This window comes from Paroedura picta, chromosome 4 (genome assembly GCF_049243985.1).
Source record: "Paroedura picta isolate Pp20150507F chromosome 4, Ppicta_v3.0, whole genome shotgun sequence".
NCBI lineage: Eukaryota > Metazoa > Chordata > Lepidosauria > Squamata > Gekkonidae > Paroedura > Paroedura picta.
This window is the reverse complement of record NC_135372.1, coordinates 50575907-50599374: the sequence shown is the minus strand read 5'-3', so window position 1 is coordinate 50599374 and position 23468 is coordinate 50575907. Positions and strand designations below refer to the sequence as shown.

The 23468-nt window shown below is 41.9% G+C and overlaps 1 protein-coding gene across 3 annotated transcripts in view; it reads right to left on the bottom strand.

The window, feature by feature from the left end:
* The window catches only part of CAMSAP2 (calmodulin regulated spectrin associated protein family member 2), a 98853-nt gene that overhangs the window by 52085 nt on the left and 23300 nt on the right, over positions 1-23468 (bottom strand). For all 3 annotated transcript variants that reach the window (XM_077332781.1, XM_077332782.1, XM_077332783.1), the window contains 2 exons: positions 4203-4364; positions 3049-3132 (listed from right to left, as the gene is read on the bottom strand). In XM_077332781.1, coding sequence (XP_077188896.1) covers positions 3049-3132; positions 4203-4364 — 246 coding nt within the window. The remainder of the gene's footprint in view (positions 1-3048; positions 3133-4202; positions 4365-23468) is intronic.

The window sequence follows — 23468 nt, the reverse complement described above, 5'->3', positions numbered from 1 at the left end:
CTCAGTGACTGATTTTTTAAATTCTAGCAGCAGATTTGGAAACTGCTGATCAAATTAATAAAAATATATTGCTTCAGGAATCTTTGAAGAAGAGACTTCTAGTACAAATGGATGCTAGAGTAACAATGAATAGAGCCACGAGAATAATACAGACTGTTGTTGGCGAGAAGAAACCGTTTGGGAGATTTTGAACTAATTGCTTCACATTTCTACTGGCAGAGAGCAGCCCCACACTTCACACAGAAAACCTGATTACTGCTGTTGGAACATTAGTGTTTCCTGCAGTAAATAGGAATCATGTCATCAATACAACTTGAATTGCTTGTATTTGCGGTGTAACTTCCAAAGACATATATAATTTATGTGATGCCAAGTTTTCAAATCAATCCAAATGTTCTACTTTAGTTCTATATATAACAAGTTTAGAGTCCAGTAGCACCCTTAAGACCAACAAAGATGTATTCGGTACGATACAATGTATCTGAGGAAATGTGCATGCACTCGAAAGCTCATACCTTGAATAAAACTTTGTGGGTCTTAAAGGTGCCGCTGGATTCTATGTTTGTTCTGTTGCTTCATACCGAGACGGCTTCCCACTTGAAATTAGTTCTGTATGTAAGCCGTAATTAACAATATAACCATTAACAATAACTGTCTCAGATAATGATAGGAAGTTAAAGCTCAGGAGACAGTTAATGGGTGCTTGGTTACACATCTAACTTCCCTTAGCACCCATTTTGGAGCAACTTCCCTGTTCTAAATAAGACAGGATAATTAACCAGAATAAGCACCATGGATTAAAAAATCGGCAACACAGTACCTTTCAAGTGGACCACCCTCTGCTCAAAGTTTTATATATGCTCTCAAAATACCTTAAAAGCTAACAATTATGTTATGATAAACCTTAGACAAGAACCTACATTATCAAATGCAGCATTCAAAGTGACATTTCAAAAACATGAACATACACCTTGGCCCAATATAGAAGGAAAGATCTGTTTTCCAATATAAGAGTAGATGGAGCTTCAGGCAGGGGTATCACCAGTATGCTGATGACACCAGGTATATCTGGTGAAGGACAGCCATCCATATACACCCTCAGATTCCCTGGCCAGTGTCTGGAGACAGTGATGGATTGGCTCAATCAGAGTTGTCTGAAGTTAAATCCAGCAAAGACAGAGGTCCTCAGCTGACACCGTGTAACTCCCAACCGTTAACAGTGTCCAATTAACCATTTTTGGTGACCATCAAGAGTCTAGCTATGACTCTGGACACCTCCTCATCTATGAAGGCACAGGTCATAAATGCCGTTTTCCAGGCATTCTACCACCTTTGCCAGGTGTGACAACTAGCATCTTATCGATTGACATCCGACTATGATCCATGCAATGGTCACCTTCAGACTAGACTACTGTAACTCTATACAGGGATGACATTGAAGGATCCATGTTATTGCATTCTGGACCAACTGAAGTTTCTGGAGCAGCTTTACACCAGGCCTAAGGCTCTCAAAACAACATCAAAAATTCTGCTGTCATCCCTACCTGAATCCTACCAATTAAAATTCCACTTGTGATTATATTATATGACCCCCTCTTTTTTTCTTTAAGTAGGAAGCAGCTCAGGCAAACTAGTTCTATTTTTTCATTTTAAAAACTTATATCTTAACAATTCTATTTTTGTATATTTATATTATTGTATGTTTTTAACCAGTGTAATCCGCCTGAGCCTTTGGGAAAGGGCTCAGTATAAATATAAGAATAAGAATAAATAAAAATATGTCCTAGATGTAGCGGTAACTTCAACTGACTGTCATGGTTTATAGGTAAGTCACTTGGAACCAATAAGCCCGTTAATACAGATATTAACATCCAAGACAGTAAGATGGTGCTACTTTGTATTTTTTTTCCTGGCATCTACATGGTAATTGCCTATGCTCTGACATATTTAAATATATATTATTTAAATTGGATTAGGTAACAGATGAGCCTGAAAAGTGAGATAGAATTCTAAGACAAACTTTTATGGAGCTATCACTTCCCACAAGTTTCTTCCCACACTGTCAAATGCCTTTTTGATGTTATGAAGATTTGAAATATATTACTACATTAATAAACAAAAACGAAAAGATATTTCTCTTCCTAGAGCTAGAGCATCTATGATGGACTGCAGTAATTTCGAAATAAAAACTGCCTTAAGGGCGAAGTCATAAAATTATGTTGGTGGTGGGTTGTACTTAGTAGTTTGCAGAGCAAGAGACAACAGTGGGTTTTCTTTTTAGTCAGGGACCACAGAAATCACTTGGTAGTGATTTGCATTCTTTTATGCACAGTGGCTTGCTGGTCCACTTGTCAGATATTTATCTTTAGTTGTATATGAATAGTAAAAAGTGCTGAGGTATGTATGTGGGGATGTATGATTTCTATCGATTGTTTCTCCCTTTTGTATTCAATCTGTGAAACTTTTTAAAGTGCAAAACTCTGGCTTGCATATTGGGTTATTTGGCGACAATTCAAAAACTTATATATTTTCTTCTTAGAAAATGGTCAGGTTCATAACTAGAGGTGGACACCAACAATCACTTGATGTTGAGTGCAGGAGAGAAGTACAAGCATGGTGGTTCTGCACAGACACATAATGGGCTGCTGTCCACTTTGCTTTACTGGACCCTCACCCCAAAATTTCCTCCTCTGACAAAAATATTTCTGGCTATGGCCCTGATATTACAGGGTCCACAACCTAGGAAGGCATACCTAGATATTACCTGACATAAAGCAAAAGGAAATATGGAAACATTCATGCTTTCAGTGGAGTGAGAATCCAGGGTCTCTGGCTAACTTTATCAAACATAAAATATTCCAAGGATCGCCAGTACTTCCGCAAATGAAGGGGGTTGGGTGGGAGGTCTGGGCACACAAAAGAAATCAGGATATATAATGAAATTCTGGTGTTACACAAAAATTTTATAATGAAGTCTAACATACAGCATTTCTTAGCTGCTTTTGTACATAATGTCCTCTATCAAACTAATAATTTTCAAATGCATACCTTTTGACCTCCTGGAGTTTCAACACTTTGATGCTCTTTTAGTTTTTGTTCCTGCTCCATGATGTCTTTTAAATGTTCATTCACCTATAACAAGAAACAAAGTTCCATTAAAAGAATCTGACATTCTTGCTGAGGTGATAGTAACACATTCTTAAGGTATAATGAGATATATTAAGCATATCATGTTCAACATAGCAGGATTAGATTTTATAAGATAAGGTACAGGAGACACTAGGGTAATTCTCAACCCATTTGAGAGTATATTCATTTTAGTTTCTATATCTAGGTTTCTATATCTAGTTATGAACTCTGGAAGAGTTCTCTAAAAAGCCCTAAACTGCCTGGGCCAAGTTTGCCTAAAAGATCTCCTTCTCCTTTATACCTCACTTGCAATACTATAGACCAGGGGTAGTCAACCTGTGGTCCTCCAGATGTTCATGGACTACAGTGTAAGCAAATGCTGGCAGGGGCTCCTGGGAATTATAGTCCATGAACATCTGGAGGACTACAGGTTGACTACCCCTGCTGTAGACCACCTAAAGGCATCATCTTTATAACATTTAAATATTTTTGCCAGAAAATGATGGCCATGAAGGGACATTCTCAGTACATGAAGGGACATTAATATATAATTTATTGTTTTCTACTAACTTCTATCTGCTTAGATTGTTCCCAGTCCACTGATATAAGAACTAGGCAGTGAAAATGAAGTGTGTGTGTTTGTGTACATGTGTCACCTATCACTTAATTTAGCCTACGAAAGAATTAGCTTCAACAGTCAATAGTTAAACCAGCAGTCACACAGTGTTGTTTGTATACATCCATACGCTGTTGTGATGCAGTAATGATAATGGCTGCTAGAGAACTTAGCAGTTGCTTAAGAAAAGCACAAGGAATCAAAATGAGGTTCCTTTCAGTACTATATACACAACTTGTGCTTCTGTAGAAATAGGAACAGGATAGTCATCATTCCAAAGATTTGTAAAGAAAATAATGTTTCTGGGTCATCAGCAATAACTTTCCCTGATCAAACTTAGCTGTGCTGCAGCAAAGTCATTCTTCATCATTTCTGTGATATGCAGTAGTAGTCAATTTGCATTTCAGGAAAACAAGTCAACTACATCAGATGAAAAGCGTATTTGTAGAGTTCTTACTTTGTTTATCCAGAACATGACAGCATCTTCTATGTCATACGGAAGGTCCGTGGCTTGAAAGAAAGATGAATACTGCTGTGCGCATGCAATCACTTTCTCCACACTGACCATTTCCACAGTGTAAGCCATCATCAAGGTGTCAATCATAGCCAAATGGGCACTCTATGAAGACAAGTTGACACAGGTATTTTGGGATTACTTATCTAAAACAACTGAGTTGTTCTTCATTCATTCTCATTCTCTCTCACACACAGATAAACTGAAGAATTATGTTCAGCAATGTTTCTATTGACTGCAACAGAAAGTTCATCTGAGGCATTCTCCTGAATTTATTTTATTTTTAACAAAGAGGGCTAAACTGAATTCGATGCAGGTGACTATCTTCAGAAAGGACTGGTGGAGAAAAGTACCACTTCATAGTGACCATTAATAAAGCATTTCAGATAATTCAAGGCACTTTACGTACTTGATGGCAGTAATCCTCTACAAAACCTCTCCAAGATGGGGCTGTATTTTCATTCCTGAATTACAGATTGGGACTGAGGCACAGAAACAAAAAGCCCAATCCTAGAAATTTTATATGAATTTCAAGATCTAAAATAATTACTCAGTATATAGTTCAGTCTCTAAGCTACTGTGGTAAACCTTACATATACTGCAAGAGATCTGTCATCTAATACCAAGGCACTGATCAAAAAGTTATCTTTTTAATTTTCTTGTTGCTAAACTACAGAGATTGTACTGCATGGCAAATTCTTGTAAATTTTTACAAGGTTTGGTTTCTTCGAGTGAATGTATCTTGAGGAACCACAGGTCTGGGGGTTCTAGGCAGGGAACCAGGAGCAATAACCCAGGAGGACCCAGCTAGGTCTCTGACAGGTGGTTTAAATCTATAATTTTAATCTTATACACTTCATTTTTATATTTTGTTACCAGCCTTCAGATCTACTTGCTGAGACAAATATTAATTATGGAATTTTATAAAACCCAGAGCTGTAATTGGATCTTTGCTTCTAAACTTGACTTGATCAGCTCAATAATCTCTACAATCTCCTGTAATTACCACTTGGTGTGAATTCCAGGAGCTTCAAACGATATTGGAGATTTAGGTCTAAGGACCTGCTTGGTAAGGAGCTTATTGAGACCTGAAATACAATTATTCTCAAGTGCTTCAGCTAATACTTTCCCTCTTTGCCTCAAGATACTTAGAATTTTAGATTTTTCTGTAGATAAAAGATGTTTTAAATAGTGTAAATATAATACAAAAAATTAATTTCCCAGAATACCACATGGTTAAACAAACTTAAAACTTTCATTAGTTATTACTGCCTGTCACATAGGATTAACAACTTCCAGGTAGTACCTGGAGATCTCTTGCTATTACAATTCATCTCCAGATGATCAAGATCAATTCCCTGAGAGGGCCTACTGGGGTCAGGAATACCTACCATTGGGGAAATAGCAGGTATGGTGCTGGGAGGAGGCTAGACAAGAGAAGAGCTGCAAGATACAGATATGCTCTCAACCCTTCTACCCTCTGATCCATTCCTAGAAATGCAGGGGTAGAGGCTAGGTTTTTAACCCGGCTCTGACATGGACACTGTGCAGCACCAGGTCAATTAACAACAAAGCTTCCACTCTGCAAGCCTACTTTGCAGAGCATGAGGTGGCCCTGAAGTACATGACTGAGACATGGGTGAAGGAGGGTGAAACTGTCGCTTTGAGAGAACTTGCCCCTCCCAGGACCTCAGTCTTCATCAGTCACGGACTTCAGGCCAGGGATGGTGGCAGTACTGGATCTGGAGGCTCACTACTTCAGAGTACTCCCTGCACTGACAATTTCAGGTACTGAATGTGTAGGCCTTGGATGGGACTCAGTTGAGGGCTTGGCCATCTGGTTGATGTACCAGGTGCACAATTCACGGCCCAATGTCCTGCTTGAGGTGATGGCTGCCTGGGAACTGCAATACCCCAGACTCTTAGTTCTGGGACACTTTATTCAATCATTCATTTATTTATTTAAAGTTTTTTATACTGCATATCCTGGTAACCTTGATATTTAATGTCGATGCTGAGCTGCTGTCCTCTGGCAATGGCCTAGACCTAGTGTTATCAATGGCAACGTTGGGCTTCCTCAGTTTGTTGCTGGTCCCACCCATCAGGCAGGCCACACCCTTTGGTGTGGGGGTTAGTGGTTGATCTGGTGCTTAACCATCTCTCTATGTCTCCTCCTCTTTGTGCGAGCAACAGGCAAATTCTGACTCACCCGCAGAGACTTATGGATCCAGATGGATTCTGGAATGCTCTGCAGGACCCAATGCCTCTCAGAGACTCACTGGGCCGATAGGCCCCTTCCCCCCAGACTGACAATTGGAGGGCCCAATTGGCAGGCGCTTTGCGCCTGCCGATTGACCCCTCCGATTATCAGTCCGCTGCCAAGGTACCAATCGCGAGCTGCGCGCAGCCGACGGACTCACGAACCGGGAGGCGCAGTGCGCCTCCCGATCCGCCCCCAACTCCGAACCATGTGCCCCCCATTACCTTCCGAGCCCCCGACACGAAAGGTCCACGATAGCCTGCGCGCCCAGGAGCACCCGCCGCTGCCCCAGCCTCGAACACGCCTCCTCTGAGACACACGAAACGGCTCCCGGGACCCCACCGCTGCCCCGCCAACTACGCCCGAGCCGCTCCTCCCTTACCCCGCGGCTGCCGCCTCGCCGCCAACTGCGCCGCCGCCACGGATGCCTGGGCATGCCCTGCCTTCGAGGATGCGCCGTCCCTGCTGGCCCGCACACCTGAGACCACCTCCCGCCCGCCCCCCCATCAACGGCCACGGAAAACTCTCCAGCGGTCCCCACGCCAACGCCGCACACACACACTGCTCGCGCCACACGCGGCCCCAGCAACACCGCCGCTGCCCCCGTCTCCTCTCCTGGACGCCAATTCAAGCCTACCGGAGCCCTCCTACACCTCCGGTACGTCCTGCGCCTCGCCCTTCACTGCAGGAGCGCGCACACACCGGGGGAACGACACAGGCTGCCCCATCCCCGGCCTCCGGTGCGCCGCCTCCCCACCCCCACCTCACCCCGCCACCCTGCCGGACTTGATTGTCTCCCTAGCGTCCGCTGCATTTAAACGGCAGCGAGCTTAGTTTCTAGTAAAATAATAATAATAATGACGTTGTAGTGGAATAGTCACACCATCTCTAAACTTACACCTCAATACCTGTCAATTTGCTTTCACCACTTACTCTGATCAGAATGATGTGGGGAAATCAAAAGACGTGATGCACAATGAAGATGCGTCGAATCCTAATTTGGGACAGGGATAGACCAGGATGAGCTTCAAACTTCTTGATGAACTATAGCTGATTCTATGGAGTGCTGGTATTTTATTTAAAAGCCTTCCCCTTCCAGATGTAGCAAACTTTGGGCAATTTCTTTTGTTCAAAAGTTAAGTAGAGAACAAAAATTACATAGTATAATCCTCTACTCTCACATTCTCTTCACCCAATTCTTAAGACATCATCAGCTGTAGCTATAAATGAAACAATAATATATCAATCTTATAAACTGCTATTGTGGACTTGCAAGGGGGAATCCCATCTTTCCCTGCCCAGTTTCCTGCTGGACTTCTGGGGCTCTGGTTCAGCTGCTGCCTGGCCTGCTGCAGCTCCTGGGCAGGTACCACTGGATCTGGTGTGGCTTCCAAGCTTTGTTGCAGTCACCACTGGGCCTCTTGTAGTTCCCGACTCCGAGCTCTGGTGTGCCCAGCATGAGCCTCTCAGGATCTGACACAGCTACCACCAGGCTCACTGCAACCCCTGGGTTGCTGGAATCAGGCAATGATCACGCAGGGGGAGGATTTAACTACCCCCTCTGCAGGGTGCATTTTTAAGGTTTCAGATATTTCTGCAACCTGCAATGTCTTCCAAGTTTGCAGAACCATCTGTGTAGAGTAACTGTAGACCCAAACCATGGATTTAGGTATCTGCAGATGGTGTCAAACTTTCACTATTAGATAAACACAAATGGCAAAATTGAAATAAAATTACTTTGGTGATTGACATACAATGCTAAAATGCATAGCAATATTTATTAGCCATTATCCAAATTGTAAGATGCACTTATTTTAATGGTTATATATGTGGGAATCTGCAAGGACTTTTGATAGGCATCTCATTTCCCCTCTCCTCTACCATTTGTTCTTTTCTTTCCCTTAAAGCCCTCATATTCTTAATCTTTTTGCTTTTGCCATTTTACCTTCTCACCCAACAGCCAATCTACCTTTCAGCACCTTTCCCTGTTAGTCTAAATTTAGGGGAACTATAGCCCGGTTGCATTGTGCCAGCCACTAAGTTAAGCCCCTCCTTAAGGACTTCTGGAGGTAAACCTCACTTTGGCCTATATTTCTCTCCCTGCACTATTTCCTCTTTCTCTCTTCCAGTGCCCACTGCTGCGGCCAGATCTTTGAGTCCAGCTCTCTAGGTTCAAGGCAAGTAGTCTGTGCACACGCAAGCATGCCTTTTTATCTTTTATCATATATCTCAGATTTTCATGCAAATCCTGGGAATCCTCCATGTTTGCAGGAAAATCTATTTAGTGACAGTGTGGCCCCCCTCTGTGGATTTAGGTAACTGCAGATGGGGGGGGGCACACTTGAGAAACAGACTATAGATATATGTTCAGAGTCCTGTAGCACCTTTAAGAATTTGTTCATCTCACTCAACCATGAAGCAGAGGGGCTTCGAAGGGGACGAGAACCAGTTCATAGTCTGAGGAAGAGTGCTTGCACTCGAAAGCTCATGCCTGGAATAAATCTTTCTTGGTCTTAAAGGTGCTACTGAACTCTGATTTTATTGTGTTATTTCAGACCAACATGGTTACCCATTTGAATCTATTGATGCAGCAAAGATAGACCACTTTTTAATTAAAAACTGAGAAAGCTACACTTTTGGCTGTTACCTGCAGTGTTCTAAATATATTGCAAAAAAGATCTCTTTCACATACATCACCATATACTTAAGGGATTGCTGAAGTAATTATTTTTAAATTGGCAGGCTTCTTTTTCACTTTGGAAGCCTATCACCATGGAAACTAACTAGTTCTCTGAACATTATTCACAGTAACTGCTGTTTCTTGCTATACAAATGAATGGCACTGAACCTTGATTTTAGTTACTATTTTTACTTTCTTAAAGCGCTTTCCTGAAACTAATCCTCTGTTTACAATAATCAAGATGTTTTTTATTAAAAGATTTATCTTCCAACAAAAATGAAGAGAGAAGTTAAGCGTTTAACAAAGGTATTTACAGATAATCTTTCACTGAGATGTTACTCTGAGATCAGGCAGTTTATTCTGAGCTCAAAGCATTAAAATGCTCTGAAACGGCAGCATTTCTTGTAGGAAAACACAGGAAATCAAATTTTCCTGGTATAGGGTGTGTGCTCTGAACAACATTCTCAAACAAAAATGAGAGGCATTCAGAAAAATGCAAACACATTTCCTTCCAACCAAGCACCTCGAGCTAACAAGCAATAAAACTTGGATTAGAGAAATCTGAGGTTAAATACCTGCCCAGCTAGGATGTTTCTGGTAGCCTTAGGCAAGTGTTAGGTTTGCCAGCTCCAGGTTGGGAAATTCCTGAAGATTTGGAAATGAAGCCTGAGGTAGGGGGTGAAGCCATAGAGTTTGCACTGCTAGACCACCATTTTCTGCATGACAAACTGATCTTTGTCACGTGGAGATCAGCTGCAGGTCCAGATCTCCAGGCCTCACCTGGAGAACAGCAACTCTGCACAAAGATAAGACAAAGAAAGTTTGTCTTATCTTTAACACTTAGCTGTATAAATATTTGCACAGAGCCCTCCTGGGTGGAGCCGGTCCAGCCTCGCTTCCAGTCCTTAGAACGTTACGGGCCAGTCAGCCCTGATTGGGCCAGCCCCACTCACACCCAATCCCAACAAACTGGGCAAGGAATACTTTGGTGCACTCCCCGCCATTCAAAGTCTGAATGCTTCTGGGAAACTCTTTGAGTTTGAAACACATTAACATGTATGTGACTATCAGACGCCAGTATTCTACAGTTGTCAGGTCTTCTGTTTTTTTTGCAGTCCTTAGTAGCAGCCGTTCTCTACAGCCCACTATATTTTTTCCATGGGCTTCATGGGGCGGGAGGGAGAAGGCGACTCCCCACCAGCACTCCCCCCTGCCCCAAGAAGGTGCAACACGGCCTCTCCATTCCTCGGCTGGCCTGCCCATGCAGGGAAAAGGGAGAGAAGGCTAGTGCCCATTGTATTTTAAATTACAACAGGCTATTTTGCTAGTTAGTTAGTTTCTCATGACATTCAGTCATTTTGATCTAACTGTTTTATCACAATTGAGTTCATTAAAACCAGGATCTTTATACAAAAATAAATTTAAAAAAATTAGAAATAATGCACATTTCATTTTTGGGAATTTTTTTTTTCAAAAACTCAAATCCCATATGTTTAAGAAACATCTTCATACAAGACAATTTTTTGCAGAGTTTGGGGGACTAGTTTGGGGGACTAGTTTTATGAGTCTGCTGGATTTAAAAACAAAGTAGGAAGGAAAAATCACCTGTGGAACCACATTGTCTTTCTATATTATTATTATTATTATTATTATTATTATTATTATTATTATTATTATTATTATTATTATTATTATTTCCATAAAAAGGGAATCTTTGTATGCTGAGATGTGTTCAACTAAATGAAAATATACACATATAAATTGACACATAGAATATGACAAGTAAATCAGTAATTTTTTTAAAGGATCTATTTAAAAAGAGATGTCAAAAAAAAGTTACAGCCCAACTCTCATAAGGTATGTGAAACACATATTTTGGTCCCTCCCCCCCTCACACACATACACTTTCCTTCTCCCCATTCTGCCCTGCCCTCACCCCCCTTACCTCCTCCCTGGTCCCTCATCTCTCTCTCTCTCTCTTTCCCTCTCTCTCTCTCTCACACACACACTAACTCCATTTCCCACATTCCTCCCAACACTCACCACTCCTTACCACTTGCTTTCCTGACCTACTCCCTGGTCTCTCGTCCCTCCCCCAGACACAGACTACCTCCTCCCTTCCATCTCTCCCTCCCTTCTTCTTACTTCTTGGGGAGACACTCGCCACCCTGGCAAGCAGAGGTTGCATGGTGGTGGCCGCTGCTCACAGAAATTTCGTGCAGATGCTTGGGTTCATGGAGGCTTTGCAGCCACCACCACCACCACCCACAGAGGCTTTGCGGCAGCCACCTGGGCCCGCAGAGGCTGTGTGGCCACCACCCATAGAGGCTTCTTGGCAGCCACCTGGGCCTGCAGAGGCTGCATAGCCATTGCCTCTGCCCACAGAGGCTTTGCGGCAGCCGCCTTGGCTCCCGGGGGCTATGTGGCTATTTCCTCTGCCCACAGAGGCTTCGGGCAGCTACTTGGGCCCACAGATGCTTTGTAGCCACTACCTCAGCCGTAGCCCTGATCTCCTTTGCCAGCCACCTCCTCTGCCTCTTCTAGCGCGCTCCCTGGGGCGGGAGTACGGACATCATGTCCGTCATCACATCCGTTTCAGGGGGTGTGCTAGATATGTTCCACATCAAAAAGTACTGCTTCTGTGTACCTGTAAATCATTGACATACTGTTCTGAAGACAGAAAGAGAAGCCTTTTAAGTTTAGATCTCTATGCTATTTTAGAAGAACTGCTTTCAATAATAGTTCAGAATAGTTTCTTTTATTTTAATCTATTTAAATGTGTGCATATAAATAAATTGGAACACAATAGCAAGAGAACAGTTAAAAATGATGAGATGGATTCTGTCAGATACTGCTTTTATGACAATTCAGGTTAGCAGGTCTCAGTGGGATATTTCCCAGGTGTCTACTTAATACAAATGTGTTAGAGGAATGAGACAAATCAGGATGGACAGATGAAAATTAGACTTATCACATTAAAACCTATATCCTCTTTGGTCATTACTGCAACACAAACCCTGTGGAGTGACAGGCTGCTGACTAACTTCTTCACAAGAAAGCTGACCTGTATACTTTCATGTAGCAAATAAGCCACTGTGACAAGCTGGTACAGTTGATGACAACAAGACAAAAGGGAATGTTCAGAGATTGAGAAAACAATACTCTGGTCAAGAATGACATGACATTATTAAACAAATATTCTGAAGATTCTTAAAATTTTAAATGCTAATAAAATATAACCTATAACAAAGGACTTTGTAACAAACAGCCAGTTAAAAAATTCACAAAAATCCCAACACATGACACTGAGCTCTGATTTGCACACTATACTGGACAAGGAAGTATTTCTTTTGGACAGTAAGATTGCCACTTGTTAAGGTGAGTAAGTCTAAAATTCTAAGGACCCCTGCCTAAAAGTAAGCCCATTGAATAACATGAGACTTACAGCAGATATGTTTAGGATTGAGCCCTATTTGTTGGAGGAGCCTCTATTTAATTTCCCTTTACCAATATTAGCTTGAATTTCATGGGGAATTTTCACTGGTAAGATTTCTGCCTCTTCCTTCCTCTGTAGTCCAAATGGGTCTCCCAAATGATGCTCCTAGGGAAGGGCACAGTTTAGGGAGGCTGGAGGTCTGCAACGGAAGGGAGATTGCCATAAACTATTCCCCACCCATCTGCAGAAATCAACGGTGGGATCCACCTGATTCTCTCCAATTTCATTTGGCATGTTCCTTTTTGATATGGGAATTGAAATGGAGAGCATTTTCAAAAAACTACTCATAGTGAAGATGTTTTTCATCCTGACGAATGCCCTTTAAACCAAATGAATTTGCTGACTAGCATAAGGATTGCAGTGGATTATTTCATTTTCAGATAAACTTTTTCCTTGTCTCAAAACCTAGTACTGTTTGCTGCCCTTTTTGCTTCTCTCTCCCTGTTGATATCTTAGCCAGAAAGAAAGAGCAAACATAAGACATGTCCACAAAAACAGTCAAAAGTAGGGGGGAAATGGAGAACAGAGAACAAATCTGATAAGAGATTTGTTAGGGTTGCCAGGTCCCCTCTGGCCACCAGTGGTGGATGGGGGAACAGATGCCAGATTCAGGTTGGGAAAAACCTTGACATTTTGAGAATGGAGCCTGAGGAGGACAAGAACCTCATCAATGAGGTACAATGCTACAGAGTCCACACTCCAAAGCATCCATTTTACTCCAGGGGAATCGATCTCTGTAGTCTGTAAAAGTACTGTAATTCCAGGGGATCTTAATGTCCCACCAGGAGGCTGGCATCTTCATTTGCTACCAATTTTGACTAAAAAGCTTTTCCAAACATAGCTGGGGAATTTTAGTGACTTCAATCTACCCCAGTCTTTCTCACCTTTTTGCCATTGAGAAACCCCTAAAACATTCTTCAGGCTTTGAGAAAACCCAGAAGTGGCGCAAATAAGGTTAGGAAGCACATCTGTGGACATGCCCACTTGGGGACCCTCCCCTTCCCATCCCCTCCAGGCCCATCATTGGCCATGGGGGGGGGGAGTCGACATGATCATATATGGTCATATCACCTGATAAATGTTTAACCAATTTAAAATCACTTAACTCCCACCCATTCAGGAAACCATTCTAGGGCCATCAAGGAACTCCAAGATTTCATTAAACCCTGTTTGAGAAAGCCTGGTCTAACCATACACATAGTTTTTAGTAAATAATTCTCACAGTGTTTGATGGCGCATACTCCCAGGCACGTGTGCACAGGTTTGTATTCCTGGACATATGAAGCTACCTTAGGCTGAGTCAGACTCAGTCCATCCAACATAGCATTGCCTACTGTCAGGCAGCGTCTTTCAGGGGCTCAGCTACTAATTGTTCCAGCAAATTATGTTACCAGAGATCCTTTTACCTGCTAGTGTCTAAACTTAGGGAAGTAAGTCTAAGAATTTCAGATATAGTGCTAGGATTAGATTTTACAGGGAAATGTAAGGTACGATGCCCAGAGTCTATTTGTGGGCGCATAATATGGGGTGGGGTAAGGGCTTTTGCTGAGCAGCCTTCTTATGGTCCTCAAAACTGACATTAGCTTTTGTGCTAACAGAAGCCTGTTAGCATTTGGACGTAATGAAAAACAAAAACAAAAAGCTCTGCTGCTATATAATTTTTCCTGACTAGTTGGAATTGTTATTCACCACAACAGACAAATGATTATTTATAAGGCTACTCTGATGCAGGTATAGCACAATATTTAAACACTAAAAAATAAATAATGCTGTTATGGCCTTCACAATAGGCTTGAACTAGATTGATTTCTACAACTAGTTCAAGTACAGAGGTTTTGTTTTTTATGACTCAAAAGGCACCCTGACCTGTACTGGCTTGGTACAGACTTCTGATTCCTGATCTCTTAAAAACTTATTGATTTCCTTCCCAACCACAGTAGATTATACCTTTAGTTGCATTAACCTCCAGAAAGTCAACCTAAAAGATCTTGCTAGCTTCATGAAAGTAAAAGCAGATTGCTCCCTATTTTCTCTTCCCCCTAACACTGCCTTTAGATTTTGACCTTCTCCCCAAAGTAATAATTACACTAGGGATTAGGACTTCTGGACTAGACCTGGTCCTAAGTCCCTCCAGAAAAAGAACTGTAGAGTAACAGAGCATTTGCAGTTATTAGTTACCTTTTGTGGGTGAGGCACAGATCCAGACTCTTAGCAGTCTGAGGTCTAAAAGGAATAATCTTTACTGGAAAGAATATGCTGCCTACCATGTATTTTATCTTTTATAGTTTATTTAATCATTTTAAGATCTGTTTGGTTATGTAACCCCATGGCCTATTTTATTATTTTGTTGAAATTTTAAACCCTATTTTTATATGTCTTATACATACTTTATCCCAATAAAAGGTTACTGACTGACTATTGGAAAGATTACACATGAATATATATCATATTCATCTGCTGTAGTCTCCTTACTGAAGCAGTGCACAAAAGCTTAAAAGTAGTTATAGCGAAAACACATTGCAAGCCACTGTGGCTGGACTGCCAGCAGGACTACATACCTACACAACAGCAGATGGAGAGAGCTGAGAAGTATTCCTTCATCCTCGTTAGCAGAGGAGCTTCTCTTCCTGAAGAAAGAGGAAGCGGGACATGACCCAGCTTAAACAAAGAGCTCTCCAAGCCATTTGCTTGGAAAACTCCAGTCCTCATTACTGCAATTCCAGCTGTGATCATTTGGTGTCACCAGTGAGTACATAGGTGAAATTTAACAGATTAATAATAACCCTTCCATGCTGACTTTACCAAATTACTTGCTGATTGCAATTCCAACAATCAGTAATCTTATAAAATCCTACATGGGAGGGATAGTGCTGGTTGAGGTGGTGAGAGGGGAATCACTCTTACTCAATCTTGTGTATGCAGAAAGCTAGTAGGATCCAACCTAGATCTTGTAAATCTAAACATAGCTATAATCTCTGTTTAAAACTAGATATAGTTAGCATTTACATTGGTATGGCAGAATATTGCACTATGGCTGTCTCCCAAAAGGGATGTAATTTTTTATCCATCAGTAGAAGATTGGAAACATTATATTAGCACCACAACATTTTGTAACAAGAATGGCCCTTTGAATATTCTCTCTCTCCTGCCTCCTAGTATTCTCATTCCACTGATTGCCAAAAAGATTAACTAGAAATTCTACCCATAAAGTATTCAAGTGCAAACAGCTTATTGAAAACTCAGAATGACCTTCCTACTGACGCAGAAAATCACCGAAGGAAATCACTGTGAAGCAGCTAAAGCCTTAGTGAAGTCAAATTAAGACAACTCAGGCAATTTATGCTTTGTGAAGGGAACCAATAATGTCTCATTTAGACATTTAGATTCTTGGCCCTTTAAGCCATCATGTGACACCTAACAGGGATGGAGAAATGTTCCATGGCATCCAATGAAAATGCCTTCATGTAGTTATATGGAACCTCAACATAAAAATAAATCTAAAGATTGTAAAATATAGAGATTATTCTGATATTAGCCCAGTCTGGGCTCATGTGCTGTTTCTATCATTGCTGGCATCATGTATGAGTTCAGAGCTGCCCATTTGCATCTTCGTAATATAACAGGGATTGCTGGGCCACCCTTTTTCAGTAGGGGTTTGCACTGCCTAAATGGAAAAACATTGCCACAGGTCCTTTTTTGCTAATGTCTGCCTTTATCAGTTTAATCTCTACTCTGGGAAATACCGAGAGATATGCTATTATAATTAATACACAAGTGAAATGCAGGTATTAAATGCAGAATCAGGCCAATGCCCATAAACCTCCTGGCTGTAATTGTGTAAGCAGTTACTCTACTGGTTTCTCTCATCTTGTCATTAATCATTATCTGCTGCCAGAATTTGTAGTTGTAACAGTAGTACAATTGTCATAGAATCGTATCAGTTATTCTTTAATTCTTATTTCACACAAATCCCAATGTGTTTTGCCTACGCCTTTTTCAAGGGACGGTTTTTATATTTAAGGACCAACTTCAACTTATTAAGAAATCTCTTGACAGAGTATAAGGTCATACAATAGCTAAACTTAGCTTGTGGCTAAGTTTTCTAAACTGAGCAATTCTAGACTCTTCGGCCCACAGGGAAGGTTCTCCACCCCAATTATCACCTCCAATCACCTTCCTCCATACTTTTTCCAGTATTGTGATGCCCTTTTTGTATACAGTTTAGCAGAGACCAGGAACAGGGATCTTAGCACAAGCATCAGGGTTGCATAATTGCCATTGGCTGGCACACAGGATCCAGCCTGCTGTTGGTTGTTGTAATTGTCCAGTCAGTGGGTTCCGCTTTGGTGGGGACCCCTGAACTGTATATAAGTTTATGAGTACATAGGTAGGGCTTATATTATATTAGTATTCCATGATTAGCTATTGAGTTCAGTTCAGTTGTGTGAGATCAATAAAGAGCTGAAGTTTTGGCACATGAATGCGCCTTATTGAACCCACTATTCAATATACAATGACTAGAACTGTACGCAGTATTCAAAATGAGGTTGTATCATATATCTATACAAGGGTATTCTAATATTAGGTGTTTTATCTTCAATCCCTTTCCTAAGGATCCATAACCTAGAGTTTGCCTTTTTCACTGCTGCAGCACAATGGGTTGATACTTTCACTGAGATATCCACTACAACCTCAACATCTAAGTTACAGCAACAAAACCACTCAACATTGTGAACCTGCTAATATGGACATGAACAGAATATGGATGACTGTGGCCCTGTTGCGTCTTTAAGGCCATACACAGTCTAGGCCCAGTGTACCCGAGGGACCGCCTTTCTGCCTACACCCCTCAAAGAGCTTTATGCTCTGCTACCTCTAACTGCCTGATAATCCCTGGCCCCAAGGAAGCTTGCTAAACCTCAATCAGGGTCAGAACTTTCTCCATCCTTGTCCCCACTTGGTAGAACGAGCTCCCAGAGGAGATCAGGGCCTTAACGGAACTTGAACAGTTGCAGAGGGCCTGCAAAAGGGAGCTCCTCTGGCAGGCATTTGGCTGAGGTCTACCTGAACCAATCACCTTCCATTGGCCCCCGAGCTTCCCTCCCATGAAAACCGAGTCGTCCAACCCACGGGGCTGTCAGTATGTTGTAATTGAATTAATGCTCTCACCGTTGTTCAAAAGTTCTATTATATTGTTTTATTTGTTATCATTGTATTGTTGTTTATAACTACTGAGTTAACTGTATTGTTTCCCTGTTTTATGTAAACCGCCCAGAGCTTCAGGGTAGGACAGTATCTTTAACCCGCTCCTAGTGAAGTAGATTAAATAATTTGGTAAGGGCCCCCAGGGCAGGCCCTGTCCGTGATGAGGAAGGGTGCCCATAGGCCCCTTCCCTAGAACTGACAATCGGAGGGCCCAATCGGCAGGCGCAAAGCGCGGCTCGCAATTGGTCCCTTGCTGCCGGACTGACTAATCGGGAGGCACGATGCGCCTCCTGATGCGCCCCCCTTCCACCTTGCTGGGATGCGCCTGGCCGCCGCCATTACCTCCTTTCCTTTCAAGCTGCCCGGCCGCTGCAGCACCGCCCGCTCTGGAAGCCCCCCGCCACCGTCATCCTCGCGCCACCTCGCTACACCTCCACGAGACGCCTAGGAACAGACGCCCGCCGTTGTCCTCCCGCCGCCTCCAGCTGCGCCAGCCTCAGAAACGCCTGCCCCCGGCCCACACGGCTGGGACCGGCCCGCAACGCCAACCACCCTGGCTGCACACGCAGCCACGTTGGCCCGCAACCACGGCGCCGGCCCCGTGGCAAGAGGGCCCGCCCGCCCTCGGAGCCTTGCCAACATGGCGCCTTCCACCATCGCCGCTTACGCCGAATGCCATGCTGCTGGCCCCTAGCCTGCGCCATCACCTCCTCTACCACCCCCAAGGTAGCCCACGCCGTGGGACGGGGGAGCACCGGACGAGCCCCTGCCCGCTCGCATGCCGCCCCTCGCCCACCCTCGCCTGTCCCTCACCGCGCTAGCGCCTGCTGCATTCAGCCTGCAGCAGGCTTATTTACTAGTATAAATATAAAAAATAAACATTTCAATCTTCCCATTTTGGTTCTCAACATTTCAAACCTTCAGAATCTCCCTCTCTCTTTTTAAAATTCACATTATAGGAAACAAACATTACAAACAGAGACCCACAACTTAATCATCATCAGTTATATATAAAACAGAAGTTCACTAAAACAAAACGAAGAGACTAATTTACAAGGTATTTACCATTTAAGCACAACCACCTTTGGCAGTGGTCTTTCTTACTAAATTAAGGAACAGGTTTATTTACAAATCAACATGGTCATCATAAAATCATATAGTTGTGAGAATTGCAGATTTATTTTAGAAGAAGAATTTGCTTTTCAGCTGGGTTAAGGAGCTAGCAATTATTTAATCTGCTAGTAGATGAGGACTTGTATTAAAAGGGTATTATTTGATTAAATATACTGAAGTAACTTCAAGGAAAGGGTCTGTCTGCATTAGTCCCAGGCATGTTAATTACTTCAGTCTGATTTGGGAACAATGGTAATTGTTTATTGTTGAATCATAATTACCATTTTATAGTCTCTATTTTTTCTGTTTGATTTATCTATAATTACAATCAGACTCACAATGTTTTAAAAAGATAAAGAAAACATAGAAGAAATATGCACAAAGAGAAAACAATATTTAACTCTTAAAATATTTTGAAGTTCCAATAAGACAAAATCACGGGATAAAAATTTATTAAGTTTTATAGCAGTTTATTTGCTAAAGTGACTATACAAAATTTGACCTAACCCACTTTAGCACTAAAAAAAGTTATGCAGACAAAAGCTTTCCAACCAACAACTTTCAAACAGAAAACCCATGAATTTGAATTAATGAGACCCGAAATTAAATTTAAAGAGTTCACTTGTTTTACTGAGAAATAATTAAACACGTATTATCTGATCCACTAACCCCCATAAGAGATATCAAACTAAAGTTAATTTACAAGCAAGCATAAAAAATTAGTTGATAAAACAAAATGGGTTTCTCTCTTCTGCCTTTAGAAACAAGAGAAAGACACAGACATGGATACTGGTTAAATTAGCCATCATTTCTGTATACACGACAGTTAGTTATAATACAGAACACTGGGTTATTCTCATAGGCTGTGATACATAACATAATACTTAACATTGTCCAAATCTGCATTGTATTTATTTCTTTTAACTAACTAGAATCCTCTGATTCAATATTACACAAGAGCAAATGCTCAGGATCTCTTCAAGTTAAAGTATAACAGCTCTGTGTTAAGTGATTCTGAGCTGAACAACCTCTACGCACTGTTCCAATTCAGAGCCCCTCTTAAGGGAAGTATTCACACAGCTCCTGTTTTTCACCCTAAACTCTGTGCTGCTGAACTTGCCCTTGCTGAAGCAAAGTTGTCTAAAACCTCAGCAGAGCATTTTACAGTCGTCACCACTCCTCTTGCTCAAAATGCTGGTACAGAGAGTAACTGCTGCCCCAGTGGGCCCAGATTAGCAAACTCCAGATTAGCAAAAAAAAAATGCTTTACAGAGGGGAAAAAAGCTTCTTCCTAGTGGTGCATAACAGTAATCCTTAAGGATTCTCTTTCCCCATGGCTCACTACTGCATATACCAAAGTGTTTACACTTTAATCCCATACCTCTTAAATCAACTTCAACCATACTTTCCATATTAGGAGAAACTGCTGTCATGTCAAGCCAAACCACCTCTCTAGTGTACATTAAGAATCTCTCTGCACCTTCAAACAATTCTCCAACATTTTAGAAAGGGGTGTCTGCCGTTGCCATTGCAATGTAGTGTCCTCTCTAGGTTGCCCATTGTATTATAAAGTACAATACAGGTTTGTTATTTGTGCCAATCCGCTGAGGTAGCACATTTTTTCAACTGTCACATGATCACAGGACTGAGACACTTGTTCATTGGCCTGTCGGTTGCTTACTGAAAATACAGTCAAATATTCCATGAAGCCCCAAACATCTGTGTATAGATAGTACCCTCACTGGACTGGGGACACACAAGCAGGCTATCTGCATGATCAAACCCAGCCCGTCCTCAGAAAAAAAGACAGCAAAGTGAGTTCTCATTAAAAAAATCAATTTTTCCAAACACAAGACAGATATTGCCAGATGTTATGATTAATGACTTGAAATGATAGGCTGTCTGGAATAACAAACCGGCTGCAGTTTACTGATCAGGCCCAAAGTCATGGTACCAAATGGGGTTAGATTCAGATATCTCTTGCAAATGGGCAGACCCTACTCATTTAAACTATAAAGACAGATGATAGGGCAATGGAACATGTGAAGCCATCACCAGAGTAATGAATAGAGGTGTCACCATCCCTGCCCCTGATTTCACTTGGTCAGTGGAAGAATATTCTGGAAAACTTACTAGCTGTGGTGGCTTGGATCTCATTTGTTTAATACACGTATATGCCATCTTTGCATCTTATATAAGGTAAAGGTAAAGGTATCCCCTGTGCAAGCACCAGGCCATGTCTGACCCTTGGGGTGACGCCCTCCAGTGTTTTCATGGCAGACTCAATACGGGGTGGTTTGCCAGTTCCTTCCCCAGTCATTACCGTTTACCCCCCAGCAAGCTGGGTACTCAGTTTACCGACCTGGGAAGGATGGAAGGCTGAGTCAACTTGAGCCGGCTGCTGGGATCAAACTCCCAGCCTCATGAGCAGAGCTTTGACTGCATGACTGCTGCCTTACCACTCTGCACCACAAGAGGCTCTGCATCTTATATAGCAGAATTAAAAATAAAGTAAAAATTTTACATATACTAAAATTGTAAAAGATCATCAGATAAATCTATAACAAGACTCATGGGAAACAAGCAACCAAGTGCCATCCCCATTCATTCAGCCCTCACTCAAAGAACTTCTGAAATAAGACAGACCAGTTAGTTCCATATAGCTTGTAGGAGCAGTGCCAGTATTTCCACAAAAAAAGTTTGTGCTGTTGACCTGAAAATTTGGACAGGCTAACATAAGGTAAAGGCATCCCCTCAGGAACCCTGAAAGCAAGTCATTTAGGGCACAAAAGGTTATAAAAACACACTTTGAATTGATCCCAGAAACAAGTCCCATTCATTACAGCCCATCCCAATGAAAACTCACATGGCTGCATTTTGTAACGGTCGTAGTTTCTGAAGGGCACTCTCACACAGAAAGTATTTTAGTAACCCAGACTGGATGTTAACAAGATACTTGTGATTTTGGCCAAGTCAGTTTTCTACATGAATAGTTGTAATAGGCCTCTCCTTGTTAACCAGACTCCAGATAGCATGGCCAATTAGGTTTGGTACATTTTCAGAGCTGAGATTCTGTGAAGTATTCAAAATATAAGAATGTTTAATAAATGGATACATAGAACACATATGTTTGTTCAGGCTGAGCAAGGGTAAAAGGAAACTGTGAAAAAGCATAGTCTCCTTTCTTACCCTAAACCATGGTGGAAAGTATCAAACTGGAGCAGATTTATGACACACCCTCATAGGATTTTCAAGGCAAGAGACATTCAGAGGTGGCTAACCCTTGCCTGACTCTACATGGCAACTCTTGAACTCCATGGTTGTCTTTTCCATCCAAAGAGTAACCAGGGCCCACCTTGCTTAACTTCCAAGATCAGATGCAATCTGGCCAATGCGGACCTTCCAAGCCTGGGCAATTTTAAATAGTAGAGTAATATTTCTTGAAGCTGCAGCTACCTTGAAGCTGAAGCTACCTTAGATCTCATGGTTGCAACATTTTTCATTGTACCTAGATAAGAAGGAGTAATTAGGTACAAGTTTAGTCCTTCATGTGTCCATCCAACGAGAGAAGCAAGCTGGAAGAGCTTCTTTGTGTCCAGAAAATGTATAATCTCTGGGAGTCTATCCACACCTAGTTCCTTTAGCCCTTCCTGATTCAAGAGGCATAAACACCATCTGGCTCACAGATGTCTGTCTTCTTAAGTACAATATTATAGCAAGGTGTGAGCAATTACCACTGTCCTGCTTCCCTCAGAGCTATTAGAATATATAAGCATGAATGTACTCTGCACATGGAACAAAAACTCAACCCTGATGCCTTTCCTGGCAGCCAAGAATTTGCACCTGTGATACAAGCAGTACAATGCTTGAAATACTGGGATAAATACACATGAGGAATTTATAAAAATGAGAATTTAAAAGCATCTAAGAACTATGAACAAATAGGTGTGCACAGGGTTTCATGACCAGGCTTATCATTAGACAACATGGTCCATCCACCATGAATGCAAAATTTCCCCAGTGGCCATTAATCCACCAGAACAAACCACTTCTCTGACTAGGTCCCAGCATATGCAAGGCACCCCAAACTGACAATTTCAACAGACCTATCTTTATAATACTCCAGTAACATTGAATCCTGTAGTAAAATACAGTATTTGCTTTATTCATGATTTTAATTATTGGTTGAATATTTTCTGGGCTGAATATTTTCTGGGAAGGTAAAGGTATCCCCTGTGCAAGTACTGGGTCATGTCTGACCCTTGGGGTAACGCCCTCTAGCGTTTTCATGGCAGACTCAATACGGGGGTGGTTTGCCAGTGTCTTCCACACTCGTTACCGTTTACCCCTCAGCAAGCTGGGTACTCATTTTACCAACCTCGGAATGATGGAAGGTTGAGTCAACCTTGAGCTGGCTGCTGGGATCAAACTCCCAGCCTCATGGGCAGAGGTTCA